Source organism: Argentina silus (assembly GCF_951799395.1).
Source record: "Argentina silus genome assembly, chromosome: 15".
Classification (NCBI taxonomy): Eukaryota; Metazoa; Chordata; class Actinopteri; order Argentiniformes; family Argentinidae; genus Argentina; species Argentina silus.
This window is the reverse complement of record NC_139669.1, coordinates 5,624,936-5,644,254: the sequence shown is the minus strand read 5'-3', so window position 1 is coordinate 5,644,254 and position 19,319 is coordinate 5,624,936. Positions and strand designations below refer to the sequence as shown.

The 19,319-nt window shown below is 41.6% G+C and overlaps 1 protein-coding gene across 1 annotated transcript in view; it reads left to right on the top strand.

Moving 5' to 3' along the window:
* Positions 1-4,197: 4,197 nt before the first annotated feature.
* Positions 4,198-19,319, top strand: part of unc5a (unc-5 netrin receptor A) — a gene marked incomplete at both ends in the record, with an annotated part of 114,111 nt that continues 98,989 nt past the window's right edge. Inside the window, one exon of the mRNA XM_083686693.1 lies at positions 4,198-4,288. Within this exon, the coding sequence (XP_083542819.1) occupies positions 4,198-4,288 (91 nt within the window). The remainder of the gene's footprint in view (positions 4,289-19,319) is intronic.

Sequence of the window (19,319 nt, the reverse complement as noted above, 5' to 3'; positions counted from 1 at the left end):
CTCTCTCTCTCCCTCTCTCCTCCTCTGCGTCATATTCAGCACTGACAATCATAGTCGAGATCATGTGTGAGCTAATTCATATCCTCTCTTGTGGATTAATCTCATAGAACAAAGTCAAAGTTGTGCTTAGCATATCTAGATCATCAAATGTGTGTATGGTGTTAAGTGTTTTTTAGTGGTTGAAAAAGTATAATAGCACACCAAAAGCTGTCCTTAAGACACTATGAGAGAACGAGGAATATGTCCCTACTTGAAAGAATAAACCCCAGTACACTTGCATTCTGGTAAGCTCCTTTTAACCATTGGACTATTGTGTTTTTTTGTGAGTGTGAATATTACTACTGATACCACTGGATGAATTTCTAACAGCAGTAGAGGCCTTCTTGCTTTTGTAATGTCTGATGACGGTGATAATTTAATTAAAAGACAACAGACTATCAACCAGGAAGTGCTTCACAACATGCACTAAGGAATCTCCAGACTGTGGTATGGGGAGAACTGTGGTAGTATATACTCACCAAACACTTTATTAGGAACACTATACTAATACTGGGTAGGGCCTCCCTTTGCTCTTTATTAGGAACGCTATATTAATACTGAGTAGGGCCTCCCTTTGCTCTTTATTAGGAACACTATACTAATACTGGGTAGGGCCTCCCTTTGCTCTTGAAGCTGTGAATCTCCCGTTGTATCACATCCCAAAGGTGTTCTATTGGATTCAGATCCGGTGACTGGGAAGGCCACTGAAGAACACTGAACTCATTGTAATGTTCCTGAAACCAGTTTGAGACGACTTTTGCTTTGTGACATGGTGCATTATCATGCTGGAAGTAGCCATAAGAAGATGGGTAAATTGTGGCCATGAAGGGATGCACATGGTCAGCAACAATACTCAAATAGGCTGTAGCATTCAAGCGATGATTGATTGGTATTAAAGGGCCCAAAGTGTGCCAAGAAAACATTCCCCACACCATTACACCACCTCCACTATGAGAAGGTGTACAGGTGTTCCTAATAAAGTGTTTGGTGAGTGTATATTTAATGAGTGAAGCACCAATTGGGAATGTAGTTTAATTTGAGCAGTATTACCTAGTGGTTCAATATCTACTTTGTGGATTACTAGGGTTTGTTTAGCTTCTAATTAATTTTCCCTAATCCCCATCTCAATATTTCATTAAAGCATTACTCTATTGATCATCATGGAGTATTTTCGTCTGATAATTAATGAAAAAAATGCTGCGCCATGCAAATTTTAAACCTCATTCTCCTTGGACCGCAACCTCATAAGTTGTTTGCAATGTAATATGCAACCCACTATTGGTTTATTAAGATCTCTACAGTCATTTAATCTCAGACTGTGGTCAATTATATCTCTCTGGAGTGGCATTGCAGTTTAATTTGATATAAACAAAACAAAGGGCTGTGAATCTGTGGTCATGGTGGAAGCTGATACTCCATCCCTCTCTCTCTCTCTCTCTCTCTCTCTCTCTCTCTCTCTCTCTCTCTCCACGTCTCTGTGCTGGAACGCAGACAGTCCATTGTGCTGCGTCTCCCTCAGGGGACCTGCTCGTTGTTTGTATACAAAAATAATATTAATTTCAAACCGGACACCTTCCACGGGTCGATGGCTATCGACCAGGCGAATCAGTCGTCTTTATGGGTTGAATATGTTATCGGCATAATTGCTTAGTTTAACAGAGGCAACAAAAGCAAAACCACTCAATGTGTATCATACAAATGAGTCTCGTGTTTTGTTTATGCTTATAGATCACTAACTCTAGGCTCTCAGGAGTCATGACTGTTGTGAATTATTCAAGATGGTAGTGGAAGAGGAATGGTGGTTAAGTCTGAGATTCAGGATTAATTGCAGTTGGCCAAGTTGTTTGTCTCAGGATATGGTAACTCAACCTAATGACGAAGAGAAAATTAATTACAACACCACAAATCGATGAACAACTGAATGTGTCAACTCCCCAAAGAGCTCTGATCGTTCTGAGCTTTTGAGATAGTTTAGGGCGTGGTGCTAGGAAAGCCTAGCTTCTCACGCAAGACAATTATTCGTGGCAATAACAAGACAAACTGAGGGTGAACACATTATCTTACCTTGACCAACACACATTATCTTGACTTGATTCAACACAACAAACAAGCAATACCCCTGGGACCAGGCAGCTGTCGTCAAATCTCAGGCAAGATGACAAGAACCGAGTGTTCTTACTGCACCACACAGACAATCTAACAACACTTATTCACAGAAAGGCAAACAGGTTCTCAGAGCGTGTGCCTGAATCTTATTAGCATACAGTAGTTGGTTTGCCGGGGAGAGGTACACTTTAAGTCCTACTCTCTCTAATGGGACGGATGACTCAAAAGGACACTCCAGTTTGTACTGTTTGATATGACATGGAGAGGATTAGGATGATAATGGGGAGATGAACCGCCTCACCAGTGAGTGAGCGAGGCTGAGTCATACCCTTCCCTCGTACCATTATGTCTGTGTCTTCCTTTCCCTTTTCATTCAGTGGCTGATGGGATGATAATATAACATACTGTATGGGGGTTCACATCACAGTGTGTGTGTGTGTGTGTGTGTGAGTGTGTCTGCGCGTGCGTGTGTGCGTGTCTGTGTGTGTGTGTGTGTGTGTGTGTGTGTGTGTGCACGCATGCATGCATGAGTGTGTATGATGCTTGTCTATGCTGTGCCACTGTCATCCAACTGGATCTGTGTTTGACCTTTAACAGGGCACAGTGGATGGGGGGAGGCTTAATGAGTCTGTATAATAGCACAGCTCTATCTGAGAATCATCTGTCTACATAAGCCATGTAATTAGCTGGTAAGATGGTGGACCAGTTACTTTGTTCTTATCATCATTCTATTGACTATTGTACGTGGGAGTGAACATAGAAAACCCTTCTCGTTAGCTTATTTGCTGCTGTGGTACGCTCAATCTACTGTATCTGTTGTATTCAAGATAACAAAAACATGGCATTAAGGAACAGCTCCAAAATAAATCACGAACGCCATGCGCTTTGATGACAGTCAAGGAATACAATTGTCATCTCTGCGGTACATCCAAAAATACATGTTTCAGCCATCCCCATTACTGGGATATGGTCGAGTAACCTCACCGGGGAGCTAGCCTCTATGATGCCCAAGGTAAATAAGAATGAAAAGATAAGCGGTCAGACCTTCATCTGAAGACCGTGATCATGTCTGTCCATCATTGAAACTAAACCGTTACAAACAGAGGACATGTATTAACAGACAGAGCAGAGACTAATGCGTTGAAAACCCAACAACTACTGAACTATGCCATGCATCTGCATGCAAAGCACAGTTTCATATCATATTACATGCCATGATAATGTACCATCCATCATTTTTATTTCATGCAGATAACATGAATACCACAGAGGAACATGGAGGAATGAAACATTATCTTGCCAAGATATTATGCACTTCTAATGAATTCACAAATCATAATATAATCATGCAGCGAGCCTCCCTTATTGAAAGGCAGAAAAAGAGGAAATTATTAAGGAGATTTTTGGATAAAACATGAAAAAAAATGATAAAACATGTAATATTAGCTTACTAAGCAAGTTTGAGTTGTGTTGGTACGTCCCACCTCAGCGCTAACAGACTGCGAAAAAGGAAATGGTAGGACTGCTCTTAAGGTCACTCCATTCCGACCGAGGACGCAGAATCCGCTCCTGGTTTTGGCACTCCGCTCTTTACTGTACCTCTCCGACTCTCTCCACTCCTGCATTGCTGTGCTAGTAGATGCTCTTTCTCTATTGCCAATGTATACAATTTTCGTATAGGGTGCAGGTATTCTTTCACAACAAGGATAGCAGAGCGGCGAGAGAGGCATAGAACGCGTCTGCCGCTGTCCTGCCACAGAATTCCAAACGGATATCGGCTTTGGAAAGACCGAAACAAGACACAGAGCGAAGAAACGTTTCCTTTATTTACCACACCTGTGATGCGTTGTTTCTGAGCAACGAGGACGCACTAGGGGGATACGAATGGCCAAGATACTGGACTAGGATATGTGTTGAAGAAGGACTTTGATGCAGAGGCGTTTAGCAACGGCGTAAAACGCCTGAAGAAATTCTTCGGACACATAAAGCAGTGTATTAGTTTTTTCTCCTCTTCGACCTCTGAAACTTAAACGTAGAAGTGATACAAAGACGATGCCGTTACACCTGGGTCCCTTTGTCCGCTGTAGATTCAGCGCCACGCTCATGATGATCGGGCTCCTCTTTGCCAGATTTACCTGCATCGGTGAGTTGAAATAACATTTCTGTGTCCGTGCGTTAACTTCACTGGCTTTCTTTTGATACATATTCATATAAAGGCCTTAATTTTCTGGGAAAATAAAGCAAGATGTCAGAAACGGACCATGCACGGTGATGTAGTAAATATGAAGTTACTGTCAGCCAAATCCAAATGTGCGTATTACGCAGTCGTTTGTTTTCTGTGTGTCACTATGTTAATCAATCAGCCGCTCAAGGTTACACATTTTACATTTACATTTTAGACATTTACACACGAGAAGGGCTACTTAAATATAAAGATTGAGTAACCAACAAGCTTCGGCTCATTTCATCTTAATTTCAACAAGAGCAGTTCCATAGCATAGGCTTGGTCATTCTGCGGACACGTTGCATTTTAACAGCAGTACGGGTGATTCGTGTCTTAAAGGGGTTTGTCTTGGTCCCCATTTACGTCTGTTAAAAATGTTACAGGAAAAACACCTCCTTGTATACAGTTAGCCTACCAACGGACCAAACCGACCGGTCCATAAAAACCCATAGCCAACTTCGGATGAGGCGGTCTCATGTCCAAGTTCAATCAACACATTATTTGTAGAGTTATAGCAGTGTCTAAAGGTAGATTTTTGTTACAATAATGTTATTTCTGCCTTCAAATGCACAGCACTCCTGAAAATAGCAAAACAGCAAATAGCAGAAGCTGTTTAACAAAGCAGAGCATTCTCTGGAAGGCGAAATTTGCTACGCTGGCTGCGAGAAGCATTCGATACCACGTTTTTCCTCGCCTACCGTCAGTTCCTGCTGTATTTGCAGTATGGTGACAGGTTTACGGAGTTGGTAGACGACCTACTCGCGCTGACGAGTTACTGATTTAACAGTGTACTGTAGCCTGGAGGCTAGACACTAGATTGTATTGTGCACCAAATCACATTTGCATGCAATCAACAAGAAGAGAGCGTAAAATATTGCGGGACAAGTGATGCACTTTGTGAATGAAGAGGTTTCATCCTGAAGTGCTCATCCCCAACCATGTATAGCATGCGTAGTAATAAAGTCATCATACGCATTACCTTATTGGTAGGCCTAATAATAATTGATTGGCTTTGTATAGTGCTTTTCTAGACACAAAGCGTGTTATTGGCATGGCTCCCCTTATCTAGCCTACTGTATCTCAATAATTTAGTTTCGTTCAAGTTTGTAACTATTTCAATAGTTTGAAGGTTAAATGAAGGCTACTTAATCAACTTCGAACATTAATGTTATCAGTCAGTTCAAGTGTGTATATATATATATATATATATATATATATATATATATATATATATATATATATATATATATATATATATATATATATATATATATACATACATACACACACACACACACACACACACACACACACACACACATTAAAATAGGCCAAACATATTGTAATTTTTTACCACGGTCAACTGTTTTTTTCATGCCATCAAGATCATTCTAAAATAATAGGAGGTCTTACCTACTTGTAAACCATGCAAATGCAATATTGTTGACATCCATTGATCTACACCAAAGATGTGATCAGTGCATGCAATTTCATGGTGGCTAAAATGTGGTCATGACATGGCATATAAATGTGCACTAAAGATTATTCCTCAGACCATTCTTTGAAAGTCTTGGTTGCACTTCTCTGTTGGGATGCGAAAGCATCATCCTCACAATGCAACTCAGCTGGAAGCTGCTGGTGAGTATCCTAAGAACATTTTGCAGGAATTTCACACTTCATTTGCCTTGTGCTTGTTCCTCAACTGCTTGCCTGGCTGTGGACAGAAGGCAAACATGTAAAAAGTTGTGTAATTGCCCCTCTTGCTCCAGGACACTGGAAATACACGAGATGATGTATTAAGAGGGCTTTTCTCTTGCATTAATTAGTGAATAATTATGAATAAATTAAGATTAAGTAAACAGTCATGCCCCAGGGACCTCATATTTCAAGCTAAGTAAATACCAGGGCATTGGTATTCACAAGGCAGTTTATGACACATGCTGAAATTGATGTATTTTGATTGGATTGCAAGGTTATATGCAAAACACCCATTCCTGCCCGGCCCCCTCTTGGGCCCCTCATGGGTGCACCTCCTCTGAGTTAGCTGTAACACACAGGTACACCAGACAGCACAGGTAGGCCTATAGCATATCGGTATGAATAAGAATTTAAAAGCTGCCTTTATTGAACGAGGCATGTTCTAGAAATGGATTGGTAGCCAATTCTCTTCACACCGGGGCTGGGACAGCCTCAGCTGAGATCAAACAAGGTATCCTCTATAGAGTGAAAAGGCGCAGACGCGGCATTCATCAGTATCAAAAGCCGTTTTGTCTTTTTGCTGGGAAACATAACTCAGCCGTTAATAAAGATAGGCCTGTCAATCTGGATTTGAGCTAACGGAGCACTTTCCTTTTCACTGTGTTGTGAGTGATCTGTCTGGCTGGACAAGAGGGGGCGGGTATGCTTTCAAGACAAAGAAAGGACTGTGCCACACTACTTGAGCGTGTGTGTGTGTGTGTGTGTGTGTGTGTGTGCGCGCATGCGTATGTATTTGTGTGCGTGTGTTTGCACGCCAGTGTTCGTGCGTGCGTGCGTGCGCTGTGTGCCACATGTCTGTTATAACAGCACTGTGTTACAGCACCTCTCAATCCCCTGTTCTGTTGTGTGTTGCGGAGAAAATATCCCTTCTTGTTAGTCCCTCCACTTCTTCAGCAGAAGATCATCCCGATCACAAGCCCAGCAATCCATGCAGACAGAGAAAATATCCTGGATTTTCCTTTGTTTTCCTTCTGCCCAATGAGGGGTTGCCAGCCAATTGCCGTCTGGTTCAGTGAGGGAGCAAGGGATTTGAGATCAGACCACTTCTTACTGGTGCGATTAATCGCCTCAGAGTCATTTCTACAGGGTGACGGAGTGCTGATGATGAAAGTATAGACGGTCAATACAAAACAAGCAGCAGAAAGCCACAGTACAACACCACTGGATGTGTTTGTTATTCCGTTACGAGGCACAGCGTCATAGGGGATGTTTTTGTTTTGTTTGTTCTTCTCTCTCATTATTGCAATTAGAATCAGTCCCAAGGTTTTCTCGCTAAAGAACAGTTTGTCTTCCACCATTGACTCACACTGGAATAATGTGATAAGGAGAGAAAAATAACCTGGAATTAACATAATTTATTGAGTGAAAATGCCTCCCGGTCAAAATGATTTAAAATCACTTTGTTTCACTTTTTTTCATGGCGAATGCACAGTTAGTTATCACAATGTATTTGCAGGGCATGGTCTTTCACATGGTCACATGGTCTTTCACATTACCCCCCCCTCCCCTGGTTCTGTTTTCCCCCAGTCATGACAGATATATCCAAATGATGCATGTGAGGAGAAGACTTATTCACAGAGGGAAAGGAATTTACCATAAAATTATTTATTTTTACAACCCAAATACAAGTCCAAGTGCAGAATGCATCACGCAAAGAGGAAATTACACTTTAGAAAAAAAATAAAATGAAGATAGAATTAAACAGATTTCACTCCTCAGGAGAATGCATGGTTATTTAGGATTTTGTATATATCGCTGAATTTAAATTGGATAAGAGAGAGAGAGAGAGAGAGAGAGAAATACTTCTAACATGATTAGCTTGATTTGTGTATATACAGTGCCTTCGGAAAGTATTCAGACCCCTTCACTTTTTCCACATTTTGTTGTGTTATAAACTCAATTTAAAATGGATTAAATTAAAATAATTTGCCATCAATCCACACACAATACCCCAGAATGACAAAGCAAAAACTGGTTTTCTAGAAATGTCAGTAAATTTATTAAAATTGAAATACAGAAATACCTCATTCATAAGTATTCAGACCCTTTGCTATGACACTAAAAACGAAAATGTCATCAACAAATCACTCAATAAGTTGAATTGAGTCCATCTTAATGCAAACTGTGGAAAAAGTGAAGGGGTCTGAATACTCTCCGAAGGCACTGTATTACTGTAGATTTTATATCTCATTCACTGGCCAGCATATTAATTAGATGGATTACATGACTGTATCAGTTAAAATGTTGTTATTTCTTTCATTTCTTTAGCGTTAGTTTTCTATATTATAATTTATCATTAACTTCAGTTTTGGTTTGATTAATAGAGGTGCAGATAGTGGTTCAGCATAAATGAAGGTAAACAGTGAAAGTCAAGACAGGTCAGCTTTAAACGATGGAGGAACACGTTCCATTTGATGACAAATCTTGAGACGAGAGGGAAGGACACAGCAGCGGGGATAGATGGAAGATGAACCTTGGGGGTTTGGGAGGGGGGGGGGGGGAGGTGTTATTTTCTGCAGTCAGTGCAGAGGCCCTGCAAAGCCACTACATCTCTGTCAAATTCTGCCCTTTTGTTTCAATTACCCCATTTCTATGATTCAGGTCTGTGTGTGAGCAGTTAGGGGCTTACACTGGGCGGTTTGGCTCAGGAAATGGGCATACTCTATACTCTCCATCAGGGTTGCTTGAGGTAAGAGGAAGAAGTTGCCCTAAACCACACATCTAGGATGAGATTACCTTACTCCCAATCCTAGCCAGAACCTTTGGTGGAATGACAAAATATCTGACCCTGAATACGTGGGTTGGAGGGTTCTGAATTCAACCTCATCTGTCAGGGTTTTGCTGTAGCTAGCATTTTGTGCCCACGGCAACCAACCACACACAACCAATGAGTGGCCAGGATGAGCTGAGCTGAGCTGAGGACCTGGTCTCTCCCTGGAGGGTCTAATCGAATGCTCCCTCCCATGGGCCATGTCTCTTTCTTCTCATAGAGAGCTCACATAATTCTGACCTTGAGTCCAGCTGTACTCACTCACTAATGAGAGAATTTGTCCTCGCCGGAACATGTAACATGCAGAGGCTAGCACTGATCTCCAGAGGTCAGTCTCAATGGGAGGTACAAACACGCTGCCCTGCCCAAGGTGCTTTTCACTCAGCGCTGAAAGATCACGCCTGGCCAAAGAGCTGTTAAACATGGGGTTTGGTAATAAGATGTGGCATCTGCTAGCTAAATATAAATGGATTATGTAGCGGAGTCTCACATTAATTTATGCCTTTACTTTGTACAATAATATCATGTAGTGTAGGATGACTACCTCAGGGACCTGCCATCTATTTTGCGCATTCCTTACTTCAAAGAGAGAAATCTGCTCAATGAAAGATGCAAGAAATGTGAAACTGTGGAATTGTTCTCTGCATGATACTGTTCTCTAGGCTCTACACATTCTAGCCCTGCATGGTCTCAGATTGTACAGTCAGTAAAGTTGTGTGTTTCAAGATGTTTTGGGATTCTCTTCCTGTTCTCCCAGTGATCAATACTCTTCTTTAACTGGTTAATTGGCCATCAATCAATGCCAGAGGAAGTGCTTAGAAACCCAGAGGTGTTATGGCTCAGTTTATAATGGGAGATTGTCTGTGTCCTCTGGGTCTTCTCCTGGTCTTTCTGTCAGGGCAGGTGGCAGCGGGGGGGAGCCCATCTGAATGTGTGATGGAGGGCTCGTTGCATTAATTGATTTCCCAAGGTGCCACTAGGGAGCGATGTGGGAGTCGCCACTGCTTCATCATAAAGGACCAAGCCTCTACGAACCTCATGATGAGTGGAACTTGGTTAAAGTGGTAGTTTTAAAGTCAATGATGTTAGTTTGATACAGCGAAAGGGCCTTCATTGGGGTTTAACGGTCTCTGATGGATCAGTCATTAACTGGTAGGTCATTGAATGCCAATACAAGATGACTTCACCTACGGTGGGTTAATACAGTTTGGTTTCCATCACTACTGGATACAAACCAGGTAATCATTTTGGCTTAAGAGAGGATTGTTCTGTATAGAGATGAAAAATGTACATTTCAGAACTGTAGAACTGGCAGTGCTCAAATGCTTATTCAATTTCTATAACAATGATGTATTATCTTTTTGTCAAATCAATATAGAGAAATAGGCTAATACGAATTTTGAATATATTTCCACTAATGCATTGGTCCTCTAACTAAAGCTGAGATTGCACAGCTGAGTGGCTGATATTATTTTTCTTTCGTAATCTGGTGAAATGACCTTGAGCGAATCTGATTGATTGTTCCTAAAACCTGAGTCTGTCTGTCCGTCTGTGTGTGTGTGTGCGTGTGTGTGTGTGCGTGTGTGTGTGTGCGTGCATGCTACCATGCCTACTTGTGTCTGCTTGTTCAACCTTGAAGAAAATACAGTTTATTATGACCAACCAATTACATGTATACATTCTGTAGAAAACTGTCTAAACTCCTTGAATAAAATAGTAGTGGTGGATTTTCTTGTCTCACCATTACCCACAGCGTATAAAATACATAATTAGAAATCACCTAAGGCTATCCAGACGGGTTGCCGGTGCTTGATTGGCAAGGGTATTTGAGGGATGTCTGGCTAGACATGGCCAGGATTTCTCCTCTTGCAGTGATTTTGTTGACAAGATGGGAGGCACAGTGACCTTTCCTCATTATGTGTATGTGTCCAGGCGCTCATGCCCTAGGCGAGCAATTCAACTGAGTCAACACAGCCCAGGATCTTACCACACGTTCTGCCCCAGACACCAGAAAAACACACTGGGGAGATGCCGTGTGTGTGTGTGTGTGTGTGTGTGTGTGTGTGTGTGTGTGTGTGTGTGTGTGTGTGTGTGTGTGTGTGTGTGTGTGTGTGTGTGTGTGTGTGTGTGTGTGTGTGTGTGTGTGTGTGTGTGTGTGTGTGTGAGGAAGGGCTGTGATGTTGGCCTGGAATATGTTAAGCAGCTTGTTAATAGTACTTCTCATGCTGGTCTCAAACATTTGAACTTTAAAGAAGGTGTTTATAAAAAAGTCTGTGTTAATGACGGTATTTGACTTGGTTTGTCAATCATTTCCGGTTATATATTGTTCACCACCATCTTGTCTGGAATTGTTCAGTGCTGTTTTACAGCAACTCCATCTATTTTTGTTCCACCTTTTGAAGTGCAATTATGGCAATTGGCCACTCTATGATGTGTTGATACCCAGGATTGATAGCTCAATATATGATCTATACGACTGAAGAAGTATTGTTTCTGTAAAACCCATGTTATAGTTTTTATTTATTTGTATTTATATTTTGTTGGTTTTTATTCATTTACTTTGAAAGAACATCCATCCAGCTTTCTCCTCTGTTGTGCACAGGGAAAATATACAGTATTCTGGGTCAGTACAGTAGACTGTTCATTTCTATGGTTGTTACTGGGTTAGCGATAGATCTCTTTAACCACATGATGAATGAAAAAAATAAATCAACAGCTCTGGAGATGGTGTAAAAAACAACAACTCAGAATTAACATATGAATGCCCTAGTGAAATCAAATCTGTCAAAGACGTACTCTAGGTTCAGATGTCATGTTGAGAACTGGCTATGATTGACTTGCCTTTGACATCGCCTATTTCTAGATTTCTAGATTTCTAGCTGTTCTCTTGGGGGCAAATAAGAAGCTACATCAACATTGCGTCTGTTATAGAGTGGAAATATTTCAAACTTGGCTTTGATTATGATAGAAGTGAGGAAAGGGAATTTTATACAGATGTTTCTAATTCCTCTGTGTAGTATATAATCTCGGACAAGTGCGGTCTATCCAAATAGAATCCAGCAGGGAGTTCGTGAACACAAAGGTTATCCCTGTAGTTCTGTCTAAGCATTTTTAAATGCTATTTTTCGACACAGATAAACCAAATAAAAGACCCATTCTTGTTTTATAAGTCTGTGAGGTCGCGCGACAAAGACACCATTTTGAAACCTTAACTTGCTTTTTACAGAACTGTAAAAATCCTGAAATCTAGAAACATGCCATTTAACCAAGACCCGGTAATGGAGAATATCCACTTATCATCTTCACTACTTTGGAATACATGGTCCAGCTTTGCAAAAATCCAATAACCGAATGCACTGTGTTGTATATCTCAGTTGCAATTGAGTCTGGACACACCTATCTAGACTCCATATATGACATACTGTACACAGCCTTGAGGCTGCAGTAGTTTAGCGTATGTTATGTAATGGGTATAGTGTTCTGTATATCACTGCGTATTATAAATGGACTTGAAAGTGTTTTACAGGTAATCAATAAAAGACACACTAACATAGTTCTGCACGAATGCAAGACCCATAAACAAATTCAGGAATCCCTGTTCTCTCTGGAGTGTTTCTCGGAACACACACGTATCTGTCTAAGAGCCTGGGTCAACCACTGTATCGTGTGTGTCAAACCCACAAGTACTGTACCAGCTGTTTGTTTGAATATACATGACATGACATTGAAATACAGAACTTTTCTTTCAGTATTTCACTGGATGACCTTTTTCATTGAGGGCTGTTCTTTCATAGATTTTTTCATACTGAGAGCTTGAGTTTAAGTGTCTGTACTGTATGAATCATCTTATTTTATCCTTATTCCCAGGATTTCTTAGAAGGAGGCCGCATCCCCGACTCACCCTTGCTCCTCAAAGGCCCCATGACGCTAACTGAGAGAGTGAAAATGGCAACCAAGGTGTTACAGCAGAATCCAAATTTGGCCACCTCAAACATATCTGAGGTGTTTAATCATCCAGCTGAAGGTTTGGACAGCATAATTCCAGGCCGAATCATCTTACAGTTCACTTTTTATAATTATAACATTCCTCAAGAACATATGGTGGTGAGCTGCTACGTTCGCAAGATTTGGCTCCAAAGGATAATCCAAGCAAAGCTTCATTGAAGATGTTTGGATGTCGTTGCTCAGCTCTTCCTTTGAATGTTTTTTTGTCTCTTTCTTTGAATGTGTGTTGTCTCTCGACGCGTGAACTCAAGCCTTTGCATGCAGGAATGGAGTAATCACTTTTAGAGGTTCATTTGCTACAAGAAAATGGTAATTTGAACTTTGAGCACTCTTTGAGCACTTGCCTTAAAGTCCTTAAACTCCCTATCCAGATTTGTAAAAAAAATAAAAATAAAAAAAGCATTTTCCCTACTCATGTGTTCAAAGAATACAGATGAAAACAAAGAAAACTAGCCCCCATGTACGAGAAAGGAAGACTTCCTTCATTGGATAACCAGTGTTAGATCCCCCAAAGGCCCTTTCTTTTGCCTCTGTGAGCATCAGCGTTCCTTTAACAAGCATGTCTTACCTTTCAGATTCTATTACCTTAATCAATGGCATACATTAGCCATCCTCATGCATTAGAGCAGAGGGCGCTGAGAGCCTGAGAGAGGAACACTCAGAAACATGATTTGTCTCCTGTTTCATGTCAGTTTTGTACTTCTAACGCCACAACTGCTGCAACACATTAATGGAGTAGTGGTGCAAAGAGCTATTTTTAGTGTTAAATTGATGTTATCAGTAACAGAGGAAGATTGAGGGTAGACAATAGTTAATCACACAGTTGTTGTTGTTGTTGTTGTTTTGATCGTGTTTTATACTGTATAAGGGGCCATGATATTTTTCAACATGTCACATCTGTCAGTGTTCATCCACCATAGCCTGGCTGCCATTTTGTTGAATATTAAGCCAACTTGGATGAACACTGCTCCACAGCCGAGTGAAGCTTGCCAAAGCCTACAGCAAACAGTGGGGCACTTGGTCCCATAACTATGATGCAGCCAAGTAAACCCATTAACCACCTATAGTGTGGTCTGTGGTCATGTTTCTACACTGCAGATCTGCAGATACTATATGAAGCACTTGCTGTTCCTCAACAGACATATCGTTTCAGTTGGTTAAGATGGCCGCACATTAATTCGACATTATGGGCAGGGATCCTTGAAAGTACAATGCTGTAGAGGACAATGTTAGATGAAATGAAAGAACATATAACTACATCGAACAATAGCATAAGTATTATATTCAATACAAGTTGGGGAAGCGAGATCACTCATTTGTGCAATTCTGGTACAAGTAAGTTACAGCATTTGACTTGGAAAACAGAATGTCAGAATGTCTACCACGTTGCCTTTTTTGGGCACTGAGGCATGATGTTTTTTCTTCTGGATTCTTCTATCCTCTCTCAACATTATGATGCCCAGCAACTGTGCAAATTATTTGACATGCCAGAAGGTGTTTTGATATATGCTGAGTTATCGGCTCCAAACAGGCCTTGTAGTTTCTCTTATCATTCCACCCAGCCGCTGCACCATGTCTGTATTTCTGCATGTTCTGAGCTCAGGCCTAAATTTGATGACAATAGCCAGGAACCGAACAAAAATACTAAAACTGCCACATCCAGCAAAAAGAGAAAGTGCCTCTCTCGCTCCCCTAATTACGGTGGGATTCCTGCAGTATGTTTGACAAGTGAGGAAGGTGGTTTTACGCAGAGGCACAACTCAGACAGTCGAGGCCGCTCCCCAAACCTGACCCCTGTCACACAATTAGCTCTCCGCCTTTGAGATAGCTAGAACAAAGGTGGACCCGGGGAGCTGGGGCTGTATCCAGTCACAGCAGAGGGGGCGGGTGACACTCTTATGGCTCCAGGGCGCTCTCTTGACCAGAGAAGTTGTTGGCTGTCACTAACCATCACTGTCTGCCTCCCCACTAATGGCGTCTCCAGATTGCGCGTAGAGGAACAAAAGCTGGTTGTAAGAGGAAGACATGGAGGAAAAATAGACCCGCTCCATTAGGGCTGCAGGCTTTAGTTAGTGCTTTCAGAGTGACGTGTGGCCCCTGCCTCACTAATATATACAGGCTGTGACAGATATGAGCCAAGGAACAATTAAGGGGTGTTGTGCTTGCAGCTTAGCCCACATATCCCTTCAGTAATACACTGGCCAAATGTAAAGGACAGGAGATACACACACACACTCGCTACAAGGTCAATCTTTTCATGTATTTGTCTAAAACCTGTCGAGACTACAAGTCAAATACCCATGGCGTCACACTGTGTGTTTTGTTTGTTGTTGTTTCATTCATTAAGATGAATCCAAAAGGTGTGTGAATTTACAAAATTACAATAATGTAAAACAGTGAGAACATAATTTCATAATTTCCTTGAGGCTATGCAAATCAGGCAAACTCCTTTGAATGAGCTGCTAATCTCTTGTTCATTAGGAATTTAGTATCTTCATTATTAGCAAATTCATAATATCCTGCTTAGTTGCTTAGTTAGTGGATGTACATTTTCTGTAGCAGTGTCAACACTGACATCGGCCTGTAATAGTACTACAATATATTTAGTTTTCCTTCACCCTATTTTGGGCTCAGAGAGTTCTAATGGGAGTCGACATTACATGTTTTGTGATAGATACCATGTGTTGTGATAGATACCATGTGTTGTGATAGATACCATGTGTTGTGATAGATACCATGTGTTGTGATAGATACCATGTGTTGTGATAGATACCATGTGTTGTGATAGATACCATGTGTTGCGATAGATACCATGTGTTGCGATAGATACCATGTGTTGCGATAGATACCATGTGTTGTGATAGATACCATGTGTTGTGATAGATACCATGTGTTGTGATAGATACCATGTTTTGCTCCGAGTCTATTTACTGCAAACCCCCAAGACGATGAGTAACAATGATAACCACATACGTTTTTAAATTAAAGTACCCTATTATGAAGCCATGAACCAGAATCTAATCAAAAACAGAGCGTCCCATTACCTTGGTGGTCTTCCGTCTTTTTACCAGCAATGCTAATGATATTTCTGTGCTTTCATTCACAATGGATGTGACACCCAAAGCTAATTGGATTAAAAGACAAGCTCATTTGCCAAAGTTGTTTCATTACTGTTCTTGCTCATTACCCGAGCAGCATATAAGGCTGGGAAGTTGATAGCAATGGGTTGTTAAATTGTCAATTCTGGCAGAATGTGGCCCTCTACATTCATGTGCAATGCATATTCTTAAGGTGAATAATTAAGGATGACTGCTCGCATATTATGGTTGCTACCGACAATATTTCCTTGCAGCTTCAATCAAGTCACCTTTGACGTTGGCACACATACAACGGGGGAGGTTTTGAGGCCAGTGTGTGAAAGATCCAGAGTTGCAAGATCGTGTCTTATGTGCCGTGCTGCAAAGATTCATGGGTCGGCGACGCCTGGCACCAGTGATGTCACACTGTATCTTCCTCTCCATGACATATCCAGTCACAACACAATAGCCTGGGAACGCAAGGCCAGCCAATGTCAAGACATGTAACAAAGCCTTGCTCTATGGGTCACAATCACAAACGATTCATCCAGCCTCTTCTCAAATTAATTTGGTTCTCAGTGCACAATATCGCAGAAGTAAAAAAAAAAAAAAAAAACATGAAGAAAAAAGTTATAGTTGAAGTAAAGAATAGGTTTGGGGTTCGGGTGTGAGCTGAGGTAAAAGGGTTAGGATTTCGTGGTAAACATCTTCAGTAAATGTGGTGGTTAGCCCGTAGAGCCTGCTTTACTCCTCAATGTCAGACTAGCATAATCCTTTCCCATCATTGCCTGGGTCACAGCATGAAGAATGGCTCATGCGGCCACACTCCCCTATGGTGGTGTCCCCAGTCCCACAGGTTTAGCTTTAATATCCCAGCTAATACCCCTAATCGCTTTGACATATCTGCTTATTGCAGCCAAAGCTCCCATCCCTGTTTGTCCTTTGTACTGGTTTATTTTCTCTTCATTTTTTTTTCGATCCGTTGGCATTATTGTGCTGTATTTCAGTCTCAGAGACTCATTGCCATCCTCTTCCTCTGCCTCGCACATTTCCAACCCATCTGTCTGGTCTTGAGGATATGCTACCACTGTTATCTGCCTGCCACTTGTTGTCATTTTATTTTTTTTCCCAAACATACTGTGAGGGGAACAGTGTTGGCTGCATAGTGTGGCAGCGATCTATTTTCTGCGCCACCATCGCCAGAGAACATCTCGTTGAGTCCCTCCTCCTCTGTACACAAAAGGAGGAAAAAGCTGAAATGTTATATATTTGATGGATAGGAACAGATGTTTTTTTTCAAGGTAACCTACTGGAGCTGTGTTCCTCATCACAGTTGGCTGTCGTTCTCCAATAGAAAGGAAGTGTAATTGTCGACAAACTGCATAATGGTGAGAGAAAGGAGAAAAAAGTGAAAATCCTTTTGAATAGGGTACTGCACTTAGGAAACCATGTAGAGCTTAACAGCCACCACTTAATAACAGAAACATATATGAGCACACAGTAGCAGGTCTGAGGCTTTTTTTACATTTGTGGAGGCAGAGGGAAATTGTTTAGTTTGAAATAGCTTTATGGTAGTTTAATTGTCGTTCATATCCTCTTTACTCTAACACCGATCTGATCAAATTAAACCTTGATGCGGAGGAGATGATGAAAGTGAAGTGGTATCAAAATAAAATGGCTGTTTACCATGCTATCTCAACAGGGATCCTCTCCATCCAGACAAGCCTGACAATAAAAGAGAGGAGCAGACACAGTGTTATAACTTCATTGTAGGAACCCTTGACCCCTAGGCTGATAAATGTCCCCTCCCATTACTTCACCCGAGCCCTGAGATTCCACCTGCCGATCCTGTCGGTGCTATCTCCCCATCTTTAATTTAGAAATGCAGCAGGACTGCGCATGGGGGCGATGGTTATCCATGCTGTGTGTCCGTCTTGTCTCTACATGTATGTTAGCTCTCCATTGTCTCCTCTGAGTCCCACCGGCTGTGTTCCAACCCTCCTAAATGGCTTCCTCTCCATGTGTCTTCTCTCTGATAGGTTTAAGACCGGAGAAGTTTCCATCATATTGTTTTCACCTATCATGACCTCTCAGGTCTGCGGTGGTGGCGCAGAGGGAATGAGGAAAGCTATTTCTAACAGATGGGATGCAGCCTCCTTTGCCCCTCGCTCAGAATAGTACTGTCAATTAAATGTTCATTTCCTGTGTCATGTACAGTATAGACGGAGTAATTAACTACGTTAATGCAGTTATTTTTTTGTCTGGTTCAAATTGAGGCCAATTAACAGATGAAAAACGTGTCGTTTTTGACAAATGACTACGGCAAGGTCATGAAAAAGGCATTGGACCCTGTGTTAGATCTTAACAAACCAGTGTCAATGTACAAGGCCTAAACCCCCCCTGTGTTAAATTGCGCTACAAAACCCTCTGTCAGTACTTGAAGCCTTAAAATGTGAGTGAATGAGACTCTGGATAAGGTTTCCCATGAAGTCCCCTTGTCATGACGGAGCGTCAGCTATGGTGTCCCAGGGGGGTTCATCTTTGCTTTTTACAGCATTTGCCTTCAAACCTTCTGAGAAGCAGAGAAAAGAGTGCAATTTGTCTAAAAGGAAGAGACTCCAATCGATAGGATTTTCATTACAGTTATGTTTTCATACTAAAGGAGAGGCAGGGTGCGGAACAGTGATGAATGATACATTAATGTTCCCTTCCGCACACCCTCCTGTGCCGATCCCTGGCTCCTGAGGCCTGTCATTCCGATGAGTCAGGAACGTCAGGATGAGTTTAGGCAGTGGGACTTATTCCACCTCTCTGGCACGTGGCCAGTCAACAGCTGTCCAGTTTGTCATTGTGGATTTCACTCTTTGCAAAGGCTTTGCAAGGGCAAAATACCGGAAGGTATGATCTTTCCAAGGGCTGCACGTATTGAATTATCCGCCACTCTCTGGTCCCTTCTAGAGGAAGAGGTAAGCAGCTTACCTATGGATTCAGAAAAAAAATAGAGCCTACTAATGTAGGTTCTCTGTAGGAGATGAGGGAGACACACACTCTTGTGTACCTTTTGCTGAAGACCCCTATACAATCACGCCTTCAGCGAAAGTCGCGCCTTCAGAGTGCGTGTGCCATGGTAAGGGGTCGAACCGGGTCGACTGAAAGAGTACCATGTACTGTACATTTGGTGATTAATTTTCTCATCAGGTGCAGTATGAGAATATGTGGCCTAAAGTGCCTCACAGAAAAGGACTTACATCAGAAGTTGTTTTTGAGGGGCTCTTTTTTTTTTTTCTGTGTTAATAACTCAACCACCCCCTCAACTTCAGTCATTGATCAAAATGGAGGA